The sequence below is a fragment of the Enoplosus armatus genome, chromosome 8 (genome assembly GCF_043641665.1).
Source record: "Enoplosus armatus isolate fEnoArm2 chromosome 8, fEnoArm2.hap1, whole genome shotgun sequence".
In the NCBI taxonomy this organism is placed as follows: domain Eukaryota; kingdom Metazoa; phylum Chordata; class Actinopteri; order Centrarchiformes; family Enoplosidae; genus Enoplosus; species Enoplosus armatus.
The window spans coordinates 363,838-376,299 of NC_092187.1; the positions used below are offsets into that span (position 1 = coordinate 363,838).

Genomic DNA, 12,462 nt, shown 5'->3' on the forward strand with positions numbered 1-12,462 from the left:
GAATGTATTACACGCGCAGTGGAAGACGGGATTCGGCCTATATTTAGCGTTTTTGTTTTGTTGTTGCAGTTTTAGGACTCCGCTTCCTGCTTCTTCGTCTTGTTGCAAGTAACAGGAGCTCTCGTTGTGGCCGGAGTGAGGATCCCCTCCTTTTGTGTTGCTCTGCAGTTATTTATTCACACTCCCAACTTCTGCCTCCTGTTTCTCCAAATAGGAGGTTTCATTTTCAGCTGTCCTTGTTTCGGCCTAAACGGAATGAATGACTAAAACAAAGGAGGTTGATGCCCATAGCTCTCCGAGTCACCTCTTCGTCGCCTCGCCCAAGGAACGGAGACTCCATCTCCGGCAGAAGATGATAAGCGGAGGCGGGACGGAGGGCTCGGACAGCGGGCAGCCGCAGTACGCGGTGCCCGGGCAGCAGCCGCGTAACCACCGGCCTGAAGCTGCGGAGCTCTCTGCGATGCTGTCCACTCAACCTCCAGGCGAGAAGAAGATAAACCGGGCTCCGTCCCCGGCCAGACCAAAGGATGCACCCGGGTGGTCGCTCACGAAGATCCGCGGAGGGATTTGGACCCCGACCCTGAGCGTCAAACCTGGAGCCATCCACCTGGGTAGCCGCATTTCCAGGCGCAGCCCTGTGGGAAGTCTTACTGGAAAGGACGGCAAATCGGAAAAGAGCGGTGGTGGAAAACCGGCGGGCAAATCCTTGCCCAAGACCACCGGAGGGCGGAAGAAGGTGTCGGACGCCATCATAGGATCCGACGAGTTATCCAAGGACTCTGGCTGCACCACTGGGAAGCTCTCCCCGACAGACAGCAGCTCCGAGCTATCGGACTGCGCCTCAGAGGAAAACAAGCTCTCCGCGGACGCTCTGAGCAGCGACACCGAATCGAGAAGCAGCCGGGGCGGGGGGCTGGACGGAGACAAGCCGCCCAGGGATGGCGCGTTGCCGTACCGAGCTAGCCAGCAAGCCGCCGCCGCCGCCGCCACCAGCAGCTGCTCCTCCGCTGACAGGCTAAACAAGGACAGGCTGTCCCTGGGCGTGGAGACCCTGGAAGGGAGCGTATCCCCCGGCGAGGAGCGCTCGGTCACCTCGTTTGACAGCAGGGTGCCTGCCAGCACATCCCTGGCTTTCTCAGACCTAACCGAGGAATTTATGGACGGCATGCATGAGGAGTTTGTCCGGGAAATAGAAGAGCTGAGATCTGAGAATGATTACCTCAAAGTAAGTCAAATATATCTTCTTTAATTGTCAACTATGACGGCGGATACTTCAATTTCTTGGAAGTTGCTTACCTTAGTGCTTCCCAAGCTGTTATTAATCATTTTGCCTCAAATAGACAGACCAGATTCTCATGGGAATGCTTTTTTTTAATGACAGCATAAACAAAATATATATTTGAGTTCTGTTATCCTTCATTGTCATTTTGCTTTAGACCAAGATGGAAAAACAAATCCTCTCTCTGTCAGCATCATGGTGGGTTTTCTTTATAAAGTCTGACACCAGTTCAACCTGACTTGTTTCCCGGCGCATAGAGATGCCTTTGGACGCCATCCAAGGCTACTCACAAGGATGATGATGTGATGAGAAGAGAGTCTGGTCCCTCAGTAGCACATGAGCAAAACATGGGCCCTTGTAGCCTCAGAGTGGAGTATCTCAGAGTATCTGTGGGTGCAGATACACATGTAACGTGGATGGAGTATTTTTGGACAGATAGTGGCTCTTCAGCATCATTTCACAGCTCTTGTTGTCAGTTGTGTTTCCCCTAGCTCACATGACGGAGGTGAGGAGGTGATTTTACTCAACAGCCCGAAGAGTTGTCTCTCCCTAAAGCCCGCTGTGAAATCTGCCTCATTCTGCCTTGCTGCTAATTTACCAAGGTATTTGATTAGCATTGGCTTAACAGGGAGTTTAAGGATAGTGTTTATCTAGATGCTGTTTCAGTCTTTTCCATCCCGACAAGAGCGAAATACTCAGGGAAACATGGATTCTGAGCTCCTGTTTTTACATGAAATGGTCAAAATCATGTATTCTGAAAATTTGACCATTTGACCAAACAATAGTCAGACCATCACTGCATCCTGACAAGTACCTGGACTCAGAATCAGAATCAGAATCAGAATCAGAAACTGTTTATTGCCAAGTAACATACATTACAAGGAATTTGCTGTGGTCTGAAGGTGCTATTGTTTTGATAACAAATAAGTAGAATATAAAAGCTAAAAATAAGAATAAGAATAAAAATAAAAAATAAAGAAAATAAAAAAAATAAGATAAGATAAATAACAACAGTGCAGTGACCAGAATAAAGTAAAGTGTCCAGATAAAGTGTCCAGTGGGGGGGTGAGTGCGTTAATGTAACGCAGTGGGGACAGGAGTGATGTACGTTAATATAACGTATAGCTTGTGTTTGTGTTCTGGGGGGGGGTCAGTGAGAGTTTGTCAGGTTGACTGCAGAGGGGAAGAAACTGTTTTTGTGGCGGGAGGTTTTGGTCCTGATGGACCGCAGCCTCCTGCCAGAGGGGAGGGGGTCGAACAGATGGTGTCCGGGGTGGGAGGGGTCGGCAGCGATCTTCCCTGCTCTCCTCAGGGTCCTGGAGGAGTACAGGTCCTGAAGAGATGGAAGGTTGCAGCCGATCACCCTCTCTGCAGAGCGGATGATACGCTGCAGTCTGCGTCTGTCCTTGGTGGAGGCAGCAGCGTACCAGACGGTGATGGAGGAGGTGAGGATGGACTCTATGATGGCAGTGTAGAAGTGAACCAGCATTTTTTGTGGCAGGTTAAACTTCCTCAGCTGCCTCAGGAAGTACATCCTCTGTTGGGCTTTCTTGATGACGGAGCTGATGTTCAGCTCCCATCGGAGGTCCTGGCTGATGATGGAGCCCAGGAAACGGAAGGACTCCACAGTGTCCACTGCAGAGTCACACAGGGTGATGGGGGCGGGTGGGGCTGCGCTCTTCCTGAAGTCAACAACCATCTCCACTGTCTTTGAAGCGTTAAGCTCCAGGTTGTTGCTGTTACACCAGGTCACCAGATGGTCAATCTCCCACCTGTAGGCAGACTCATCCTCTCCAGAGATGAGTCCGATGAGGGTGGTGTCGTCCGCGAACTTCAGGAGCTTGACAGACTGGTGACTGGAGGTGCAGCTGTTGGTGTAGAGGGAGAAGAGTAGAGGAGAAAGAACGCAGCCTTGAGGGGAGCCGGTGCTGATCGTCCGCGAGTCAGAGACGTGTTTCCCCAGCTTCACGTGCTGCTTCCTGTCAGACAGGAAATCTGTGATCCACCTGCAGGTGGGGTCAGGCACGTTGAGCTGGGAGAGCTTGTCCTGAAGAAGAGCCGGGACGATCGTGTTGAAGGCAGAGCTGAAGTCCACAAACAGGATCCTGGCATAGGATCCTGCGGAGTCCAGGTGCTGGAGGATGTAGTGTAGAGCCAGGTTGACGGCGTCGTCTACAGACCTGTTGGCTCTGTAGGCGAACTGCAGGGGGTCCAGCAGAGAGTCTGTGATGGATTTGAGGTGGGACAAAACCAGGCGTTCAAATGATTTCATGACCACAGAGGTCAGGGCGACGGGTCTGTAGTCATTTAATCCAGTGGGCCCTGGTTTTTTGGGGACGGGGATGATGGTGGAGGCCTTGAAGCAGGCTGGCACGTGGCATGTCTCCAGTGAGGTGTTGAAGATGTCCGTGAACACCGGAGACAGCTGATCGGCGCAGCGCTTCAGGCAGGATGGGGAGATGGAGTCTGGTCCAGCAGCTTTACGCGGGTTTTGTCTCTTGAAGAGCCTGTTCACATCTCTTTCAAGGACAGACAGAGGTGTCGATGCTGGAGGAGTGGGGGGCGCTGTGGGGGGCAGCTGTGGTGGTAAGAGGTGTGAGAGTTCAGCCCCAGGTGTGATGAGGGGGTTGGGGCTGTTGGGCTGGAGCTGGTGGGTGATGGTGTGGGGGATGGTGTTAGGACTGTCCCATTGTCTTTCAAAGCGACAGTAGAAGTCGTTGAGGCTGTTGGCGAGGCGTCGGTCGTTAGCAGAGTTAACGACCGACGCCTCACAGTTGGGATTGAACGTTCTCACATAGATTTTGACACTAAAGGCATCTCTTAGCTTCCACAGGTCTGCAGGCAGTGAAATGTAATATATGTGGATGTGAGTGATTAGGGGACGGATCAATTACATCACAGAATATGTCCCTATGCACTCACAACCCATTAATTAATAACTTGTATAATTTCCCCCCGTGGATCAATGAAGTATTTCTGATTCTGATTCTGATTTGGTAGAGATTGATACGGGAGGGTGACTGATCAACAACACTATCCCAAACAGGACAACCACCGCGTCTTTTCCCAGGGAGCTCTGCAACAGTGTTGGAGAGTTTAGATTCTTGTCGGACCTTTACCCTGTAGATGGGTTCACGCAGCTGAAGTTGCTGAAGCTGAACTTATTGTTAATAAGGAAAACATTGTCTTCAATGCTCCATTGTAATCCTCTGACCTGTGTACTCTGACACTGTATACGATACTGTATGAAGTATAAAATCAATAATCCACTCTGATACTACTTCCTTTAGTTTCTCTTTCACATGGACATAAACAGGGCGAGTTTGTAGCACCAGACTTTTCAGTTCTCACTCGGGAATGATGTAGTGGGCCGTCATTGTTAAGTAGCTCTCTGTGACCCTGGACATCTGCAGCTTGTGCTGGCTTATACAGGACAGGCGCAACGGACAGACTAACATGCACACGTGGAGGCACTTTGACCACATGCTTAAATTCCATATTCTCCACGAGCAAGTATGTGCAGCGATAAACGCACCTCAGATCAAGACCAAGACAACTAACAGCTGTTGCAATGGCGGCATGGTGGCGCAGTAGTTAACGCTGTTGCATGGGAGGTATAGCAGGGTAGAATTCGATCAGGGGATTCGATCCCAGGCTCCCCTGTCATGTCGAAGTGTCCTTGAGCAAGACACTGAACCTTAAGTTGCTCTCGATGGAGACCAGCACCTTGCATGGCAGCTTGGTCGCCATCGGTGGGTGAATGAGACCTTAACTGTAAAGTGCTTTGGGAAGCATATGCAAGTGAGACCATTTGCAATCCCTCTAAGTATGAATCTATAGTTCAGTGTGTACACGTTTTGTGTTAAAACTGTTGAAGCTATGAGTGAACATGTGCTTGCCCATCAAATCGTCCCGCTACCGTACCTGCCTCCTCCACACTTTGACATGTTAAACAACATGTGGGTCTTTATTGCTGTTACAGCTGAACATGGCAGAGTCACAAAGATAGGGCTTTCTGGCTTAAGTTTTAGGTATGTCTGTTCTGTGTCTACAATGTAGGCGAATAGTTGAGCATCTGTGCTGCTTGTTTTGACAACTTTTCTTTAGCCTACTCACTGCTATTCTTCAATAGTCACCATATTTCACATTGCAAAGAATTGCTAGGTAACCTGCCCATTATCCTCTGATCAAGTGGCACATGTCACGGTGGCATTAAATGCTTGTATTGCTGGCTTCAGTTTATTCTTCTGTATTGTATCTCTGAATCTTGAAGTCATGGAACTGTTACAATACCCATTTGATAAACTTTCTGGGTTTTTTTTCACTCCTTTTCGGGGGTTTATAATTGGTGTTTCAAAATGTTCTGTATGCCTTCTAACTTCCACAACTTTCACTTCTCATACACAGTTTCAACAGCAATTGGTGGACAAACTTGTACTGGTTCAGATCATGTAACTATTTAAGCCATAGGACGTACAGCATGTTACGACCTTGTGAGCGTCTAGGGATTAGGGAAGCAACACACAGTCACTGGTGTCAGACAGGAACATCGGTTTATTGTTTAGGGTACGGAAAACAAATAGATGTATAGAGCTACAAGCTCTATACTCAACACATTTAACAAAGAGAGAGTCAGAAGATGAGGTGAGGTCATTTCACTGCTACTACACTCTTTAAATGATGGTGTCTTCTCTGAGTGGAACTTTTACTGGTTTCTCTCTCTTTGTCTCAGTGACTGAGCACTTTCAGGCATACAAAGTTACACACAGCTGATTAAACCTCCGTCAGTTTGTTCCTCTGTTCTGACAAACTGGTTTTTCTATCTTTGTTTTACTGACAGACTGCTACTACTACTACATATTCAACTTTTAAGACCCATCTCAAAGAATGGCTTAAGATAAACCAGAGCTGTGATGACTTTTAACTTGTCTTTTTCTTCTTGTGTACTATATATTTGTATTTGTAATGTTTTTGTTTTTGTTACCTGCCTAGAGACTATGGTCTGGTAACGTGCTTTGTCCCTATCAAATGAATAAATAAATAAATAAACACATTTACTACTACTACTAGCACTAGCACTACGACAGTCAGGTGCTTACTCATGGTGGTCATGTTGGGTCTCTGTAAGTAATATAAAGAGTTCGGTCTAGACCTGCTCTATATGTAAAGTGCCTTGAGATTTTGGAAAAGATTTTGTGCTATATAAATAAAATTGACTTGATTTAATATGGCTAAAGAAAGAATCTCAATGTCTTGTATATTTTGGGAAATGTGCCTTTTTGCTTTCTTGCCAAGAGTTAGATGGGACGATTGATACCACTCTCATGTCTGTACGGGAAATATGAAGCTATAGCCAGCAGCCAGTTAGCTTAGCTAAGCACAAACACTGGAAACAGCCTGTCTGGTTTTTGTATGGATTAAACAAACAAGCTGTTAATTAGTGAGATTTAGAGGCACTGGTAGGTGAATTGTGACGTTTGGACAGAGCCAGGTTAGCTGTTTGTTTCCCCCTGTTTCCCGTCTTTTGTGCTAAACTAAGATGACCAGCTGCTGCCTGAAGTTTCACATTTATTACACAGATATGAGAGTTGTATCAATCTTCTCGTCTAACGCTAAAAAAAAACACTATTTTTGTCATTGAACATCATTAGTTCTTAATCATCCTTGAGACGAGACAGGATTAAATCTTGAATTTAGAGTCAAAATAAGCAAGTTCTAGCTACAAAAAGCTACACAATGCTAACATACTGTACTGCAAAGTAAGGTTTCAAAAGGCCAACAAAGAAAGTCATTAATGAAAGTTTTCAATAGGCTAATTGCGACAATGAACACGTTTTAAAATTGGCGCCTCATTTGTTGAATTTGCTTTTTGCATGTTATCTTTCATTCATACAGTAAACACATTGATAACCACTGCTGCTACTGTAGTTAATGTCTTTATGCAACTTTGAAGCACACAGTCATGCACTGTGGATGTATTACAGGGACTTGATTGTATATGATTTGGGTGCACAGCTCTAGAAACATGGTGTCAAGATACAAACATGCTGCTATTTCACCGCAGATGTGCATGAGCTCTAATTTCATCGACCACTCTGGCTCACGGAAATCTGATTGGTTGATTCATTCTCCTGACTGGCTTGTTGCTCACATGACAGAAACCATCCACCCTGTTCTTCTGTAGTTAGCTGGGAAAAAGCAGGTCAGTGGGCCACCTCTCTCTCTCTCAGTCAGCCACATTAACTTGTGACTCCCTTGTTTCGCGTGTTCACATTCTCACTCTCTGCTGTCGTGTCTCCCTCCTTCTTCCATGCTGCATTTTTCCTATGCCTGTTTTTTCTGTCTCTTGCCCTTTCTTTTTCCCTTTTCTGTCTTTCTGTCTTTCTGTCTTTCTTTCTCTTTCCTTTCCTTCTGTTCTTTTCCTTTCTTTGTGTCTTTTCCTCTTTTTCCGTTCCTCTTTCTTTCTCTTTCATTTTCTTTTCTCTTTTTTAGGTCCTTTTATTTTAATTTATTTCTCGTTCATTTTCCTTTTCTTCTCTTTCTTACTCTTTCCTTGTTTTCTTCTCTTTCCTTCTCTTTCTTTCTCTTTCCTACTTTCCTTTTTATTTATTTCACCCCCCCCCCCCACCCGTCTGTATTGCAGATATGTAGCACAGTGGTCACTGTCGGGTAGATTGCTTCTTGCTGCAGTGTATTTTAGCTCAATCAACAAATCTCTTTCACATTACACACACACACGCACAGTGTTTTCTGCGCGCTAATCCACACGTTACCTTCATTTCTAACATGTTTACAATACATACTCTAACACATTGTTTATACTATAGGTAGTAGCAGCATAGACATACTGTACCCACTCACTCCCTTTCTCGCTGTACACACTGTTCTGCTTTACACACACACACACACACACACACACACACACACACACACAAATGCACACATCCCCAGAGCTCATTGTTACCACAGTTGGAGCTCTTCAGAGGCTGACTCACAATCTACAGTAAATTATAACAGCACTACTACTACTACCACTACAGCCGCTCATACCCTTGCTAATAACCAAGTCTAGTGAGTGTCCTCGGTTGTGTGTGGGCCCTTTTACATTTTGCAACAGATCAAAAGTTTCACAATAATTCACAAAAGTCCTTGACAGTTTTATCGCTTATAGTTAAGGGCTGGCTCAGGCCTGCCTGGACCAGCCCCCTAGTTATGCTGCTATAGGCCTACACTGCCGGGGGACTTCCCATGATGCACTGAGCTTTCCTCCTCTCCCTCTTCATCTTTGCACATTCATCACAGTCCAATGCATGTTACTAACTTTATTTCTTCCCCGGAGTTTCTTTGTGCTTTGTCGACTCGTAGGTCGCTGTGGATCGTGGTCCTGGTACGCCTGGGTGCTGCTGCCGCCATGGGCCTGCCTGACTCTCATCACTACAGTTATTATGTTTAGTCGTAGTTCTGTCACTATTAAAGCTCCTATTATTAATCTCAGCTAATATTACAGCTATTTCTACTGTTAGTGCTGCCATACATCTTTGCCTACCTATCTGTCTGTCTGTCTGTCTGTCTGTCTATCTGTGTCTCTATGTCTATCTCTCTGTCTCTGTCTCTCTCTCTCTCTCTCTCTCTCTCTCTCCCTAAAACCCAACCGGTCAAAGCAGATGACCGCCCACCTAGAGTCTGGTTCTGCTCAAGGTTTCTGCCTCTTAAAAGGAAGTTTTTCCTTGCCACTGTCGCCAAAGTGCTTGCTCATGGTGGGAACTGTTGGGTCTGTAATAACATTATAAAGAGTTGGTCTAGACCTGCTCTATTTTGTAAAGTGTCATGAGATGACTTTGTTGTGATTTGGCGCTATATAAATAAAATTGAATTGAATTGAATTGAATCTTTGGGAATTTACCAGGCTGGGGAGACAGAGGATGATTCTGTCCTAGCAGTGACCGGGTGGACTCCAGGGGGGAGAGGAGGGCAAGAGTGTGACTAGAGAGGAGGAAAAACTGGATGGGGTATGGGGGTGAAGAGTGTGAATCCTCACAGGTGTCAGTAGGCATGTCGGGTGGAGACTCTCTCTCTCTCTTGGCTCTGATGTCCTTCATGTTTTAAACTCTCTTCAGGTAGGGGGCTGAGGTGGCTCCCCTTCAAGGTTTTCGGCGTGTTGTGCTATGTCTTGTAGTTGTTTTGATTCCTCGTCTCTTGTCCTCAGCAGAGGGAGCAGATGAGTGGCGCAGGAAGTAAAATAGGTTAGAGGTGAACAATTTTACTCCTGACTTGTCTTAAGTATCTCTCATTGCTGTTTCACAGTGACATTGGCCCCTATGTGAACTATGATGTTCTTCACAGTTGGGTGTGCAGCCAGATGCTCATGCCTTTTACATACAGCGAAATCATCCACAATCAGAGTTTGAGGCCCAGTCGTTAGCTTTCTCTGTAGCCTTTTGCGTACAGAATTACTCTCTGTCCTGCTGTGTGAAGGGGAGACGTTATGCAGGTCATCAGATGGAGATCCAGGGTCCTGAAGCAGTGGCGCAACTCTGTTCTCAAGTGGCACACTTTGTTGTTCAAGGGGTTCGTTGCTCACTCTTCCTTTGGCAGTTTTCCACACCTTTGTCCCTCTGAGCATAGGGGATGACGTGGCTATCACTCGTCCTTCCATTTCCCTGGGAAATGATTTATTCTTAGTCCTTGCTGGAGCTCTCTTGGTGCAAAACCTATTACTTACAGATTTATTGCCAGACAGAAAGCCCTCCTGTTTCTTAGTCGTCTTGTTAGCGTTCTTCTGTCCACTGTTTTGAGCCCATGGTCAAGTGGTATCCTTTCCACATAGCCCATTCACCTCGGTGTATCTTAGTTTCAAGCACTGCAATTTTCTGAAGACGTTTGTGGAAGTCGTCCGTGGAGAATGGGGACATCTTGCTGCTAACTAGCTTCAGCTATTCCCAGGTTTCCACTCGCTGTAGTTCAGTACAGTGAGACAGGAAAAGGCTTGTGCTGTTTGTAGGCCATACACGTGCAGTACTGGAGAAGTAATAGAAGTGATAAAAATGGTGCTAGCCTTCTGTATCTTTCATAAATTAAGGTCCCAGTGATTTATAAGTATCCAGGATCCACATTCATTTCAGTGCAGGCACATGCTAATACAAGAGCTGCACCTTAGTCAGGCTGAAATGAATAATTCATCTCTAACATGTCTTTAAATGGTATTTCAATTCTGTCTGAAAGTTTTTGAAAATTTTTGTTGTTTTTTTACTTAATGTTTTTAAAGTGTATGAATTTCTTTTCCTTTGCTCTCAATTTCCTGCAGGGACTGTTAAGTAATCTAATAACCTGACCCTGACCTTTGACCTCCTTTGCACTACTTCCTGGGTGGGAGAGAGAGGAGAATCAATACAGTATCATATCATTTTACTTAGTACACCATTCTGCTACTTACAACATGTAGATCTCTGTTTCTGATGACCCCTTTTATCTGACTTGAATGGATATTACATAGCAGTTCATTAAGAAGATACTAATTGTTGTAGTTGTGATTCTGATAATGAGGATGATGAAGCCGACGATGTGGTAACTATTGATAGCGAGCTGTGATTAATGGAATGGATTACAATCATAACAATGTTAATGAAAGATTATTTTTTGATGATGATGATCACTGTCTTGCATTAAAGATGCTAAAAGCTATAATGATTCCTTCCCTTTATGACCCACATATGTGCACATGATGCTATTGGCACTTTGGGAGACGCTCAGTTAGAAGTCTCTACAATACATAACAGCTCTTTGTCTGCAGGGCTGAGTACCTGGCTCATAATATTTCATGTTAAAATGACACAATCTTCTTCCCTGTCTCCAGGATGAGATGGAGGAGTTGAGGTCTGAGATGCTGGAGTTGAGGGACATGTACATGGAGGAAGATGTCTACCAGCTGCAGGAACTACGGCAGCAGCTGGAGCAGGTACAACAACAACAACAAAAAAAAGAGAACAGTTTCAGTTTTTACATTTGAGACAAAGGCTTAAAAGGTATATGTAACAATTTACGTGTACGAATCGCTTTTTATTGCCAATGTGTTAATGGATTGTAACGTAACTTAAAAAATGAGACCCTCTCCAACTTTCTAGGTTGCCTATAACAGCCTGTAGACTGATTTCTATATGAAGGATTCGGGACGAATATCCAAAGGATGTGATGTTATGCGCACCCCCGAGTGCCTAAGCTTCTCCCCAGCTCAACATTCAGCTCCCTGTTCAGCTCCCCTACAGCGCAAACAGTGTGCAACCCTAGCTACCTACCTAATGTTAGTTTAGAAATGGAGTCCACTAATGTCAACAAACAACCGGCACCCACCAAAACAGCCCAACACAAAGTCTACGTAGGTTGCTTGTGCGGATGAATTGTTATCGGCGATTGGCTCCATCGACTGTCCATTGAGTCCATAGCCGGTTGTTTTTTTGGGCGATATTTGTCATTTTATTTGGCAAATGTAATGGTGTGTGTCCAAAGTATGAGTGAGAGCCACTGCTCAGCGGCAGACTCGTTTAGCCAGCTAACCCAGCAAGGCCAGCAATGGCAGAGAGAGGCAGTTTTAGTGTGTTTTACGATGAGCTAACAAGGCATTTAAGCTAGTGTTAGTTCAATGGGAGAGAGACACTTGAATTTGAATGGTTGTATTTTTCTGTTTTAATAAGGAAAGTATGTGTAAGAATATTTAATTTGACATTCTGTGAGTTTATTTATTATACTAAAAAAGCTAAGAAAACAAGTGGAACGTAGCGAACTCGCTGCTCGCACAAATCTCCCAGCTGAAACCATGTTTCGGGGTGTTGCCCCAAACACGCACACCTGCATGAATATATCTGCAATCACCGGTTGTTGGGCTGACTGTGGCCGGTTGGAAAAACGTAACATATTGCCCAACCCTACTATATGCAAGGCAGGGGTGGACAACTTGCTAACTATAACCTAAGCTAAGGTAACATTAAGGTTAGCCAGCTAGCTGTAACTTAGCTACGCGGCATGGATCTGGTGTTGGTTGCTTCATAAAATTAGCTGATGAAGTAACTTGCAAACGGTAAGCTAGTTAGTATCACAGAGCCAATGGTCCAAATAAAATATTGGAACGTTACAGATAATAATGTTATTCTAAATACGATCGTAAATCACAATAAATCAATCAGTCTGGT

The 12,462-nt window shown here is 45.3% G+C and overlaps 1 protein-coding gene across 1 annotated transcript in view; it reads left to right on the forward strand.

The window, feature by feature from the left end:
- The first annotated feature begins 1,134 nt into the window (after positions 1–1,134).
- mtcl2 (microtubule crosslinking factor 2) overlaps positions 1,135–12,462 on the forward strand; it is a 66,805-nt gene continuing 55,477 nt past the window's right edge. Inside the window, exons 1-2 of the mRNA XM_070910518.1 lie at positions 1,135–1,225; positions 11,133–11,234. Of these exons, the coding sequence (XP_070766619.1) occupies positions 1,157–1,225; positions 11,133–11,234 (171 nt within the window). The 5' untranslated portion in view covers positions 1,135–1,156. The remainder of the gene's footprint in view (positions 1,226–11,132; positions 11,235–12,462) is intronic.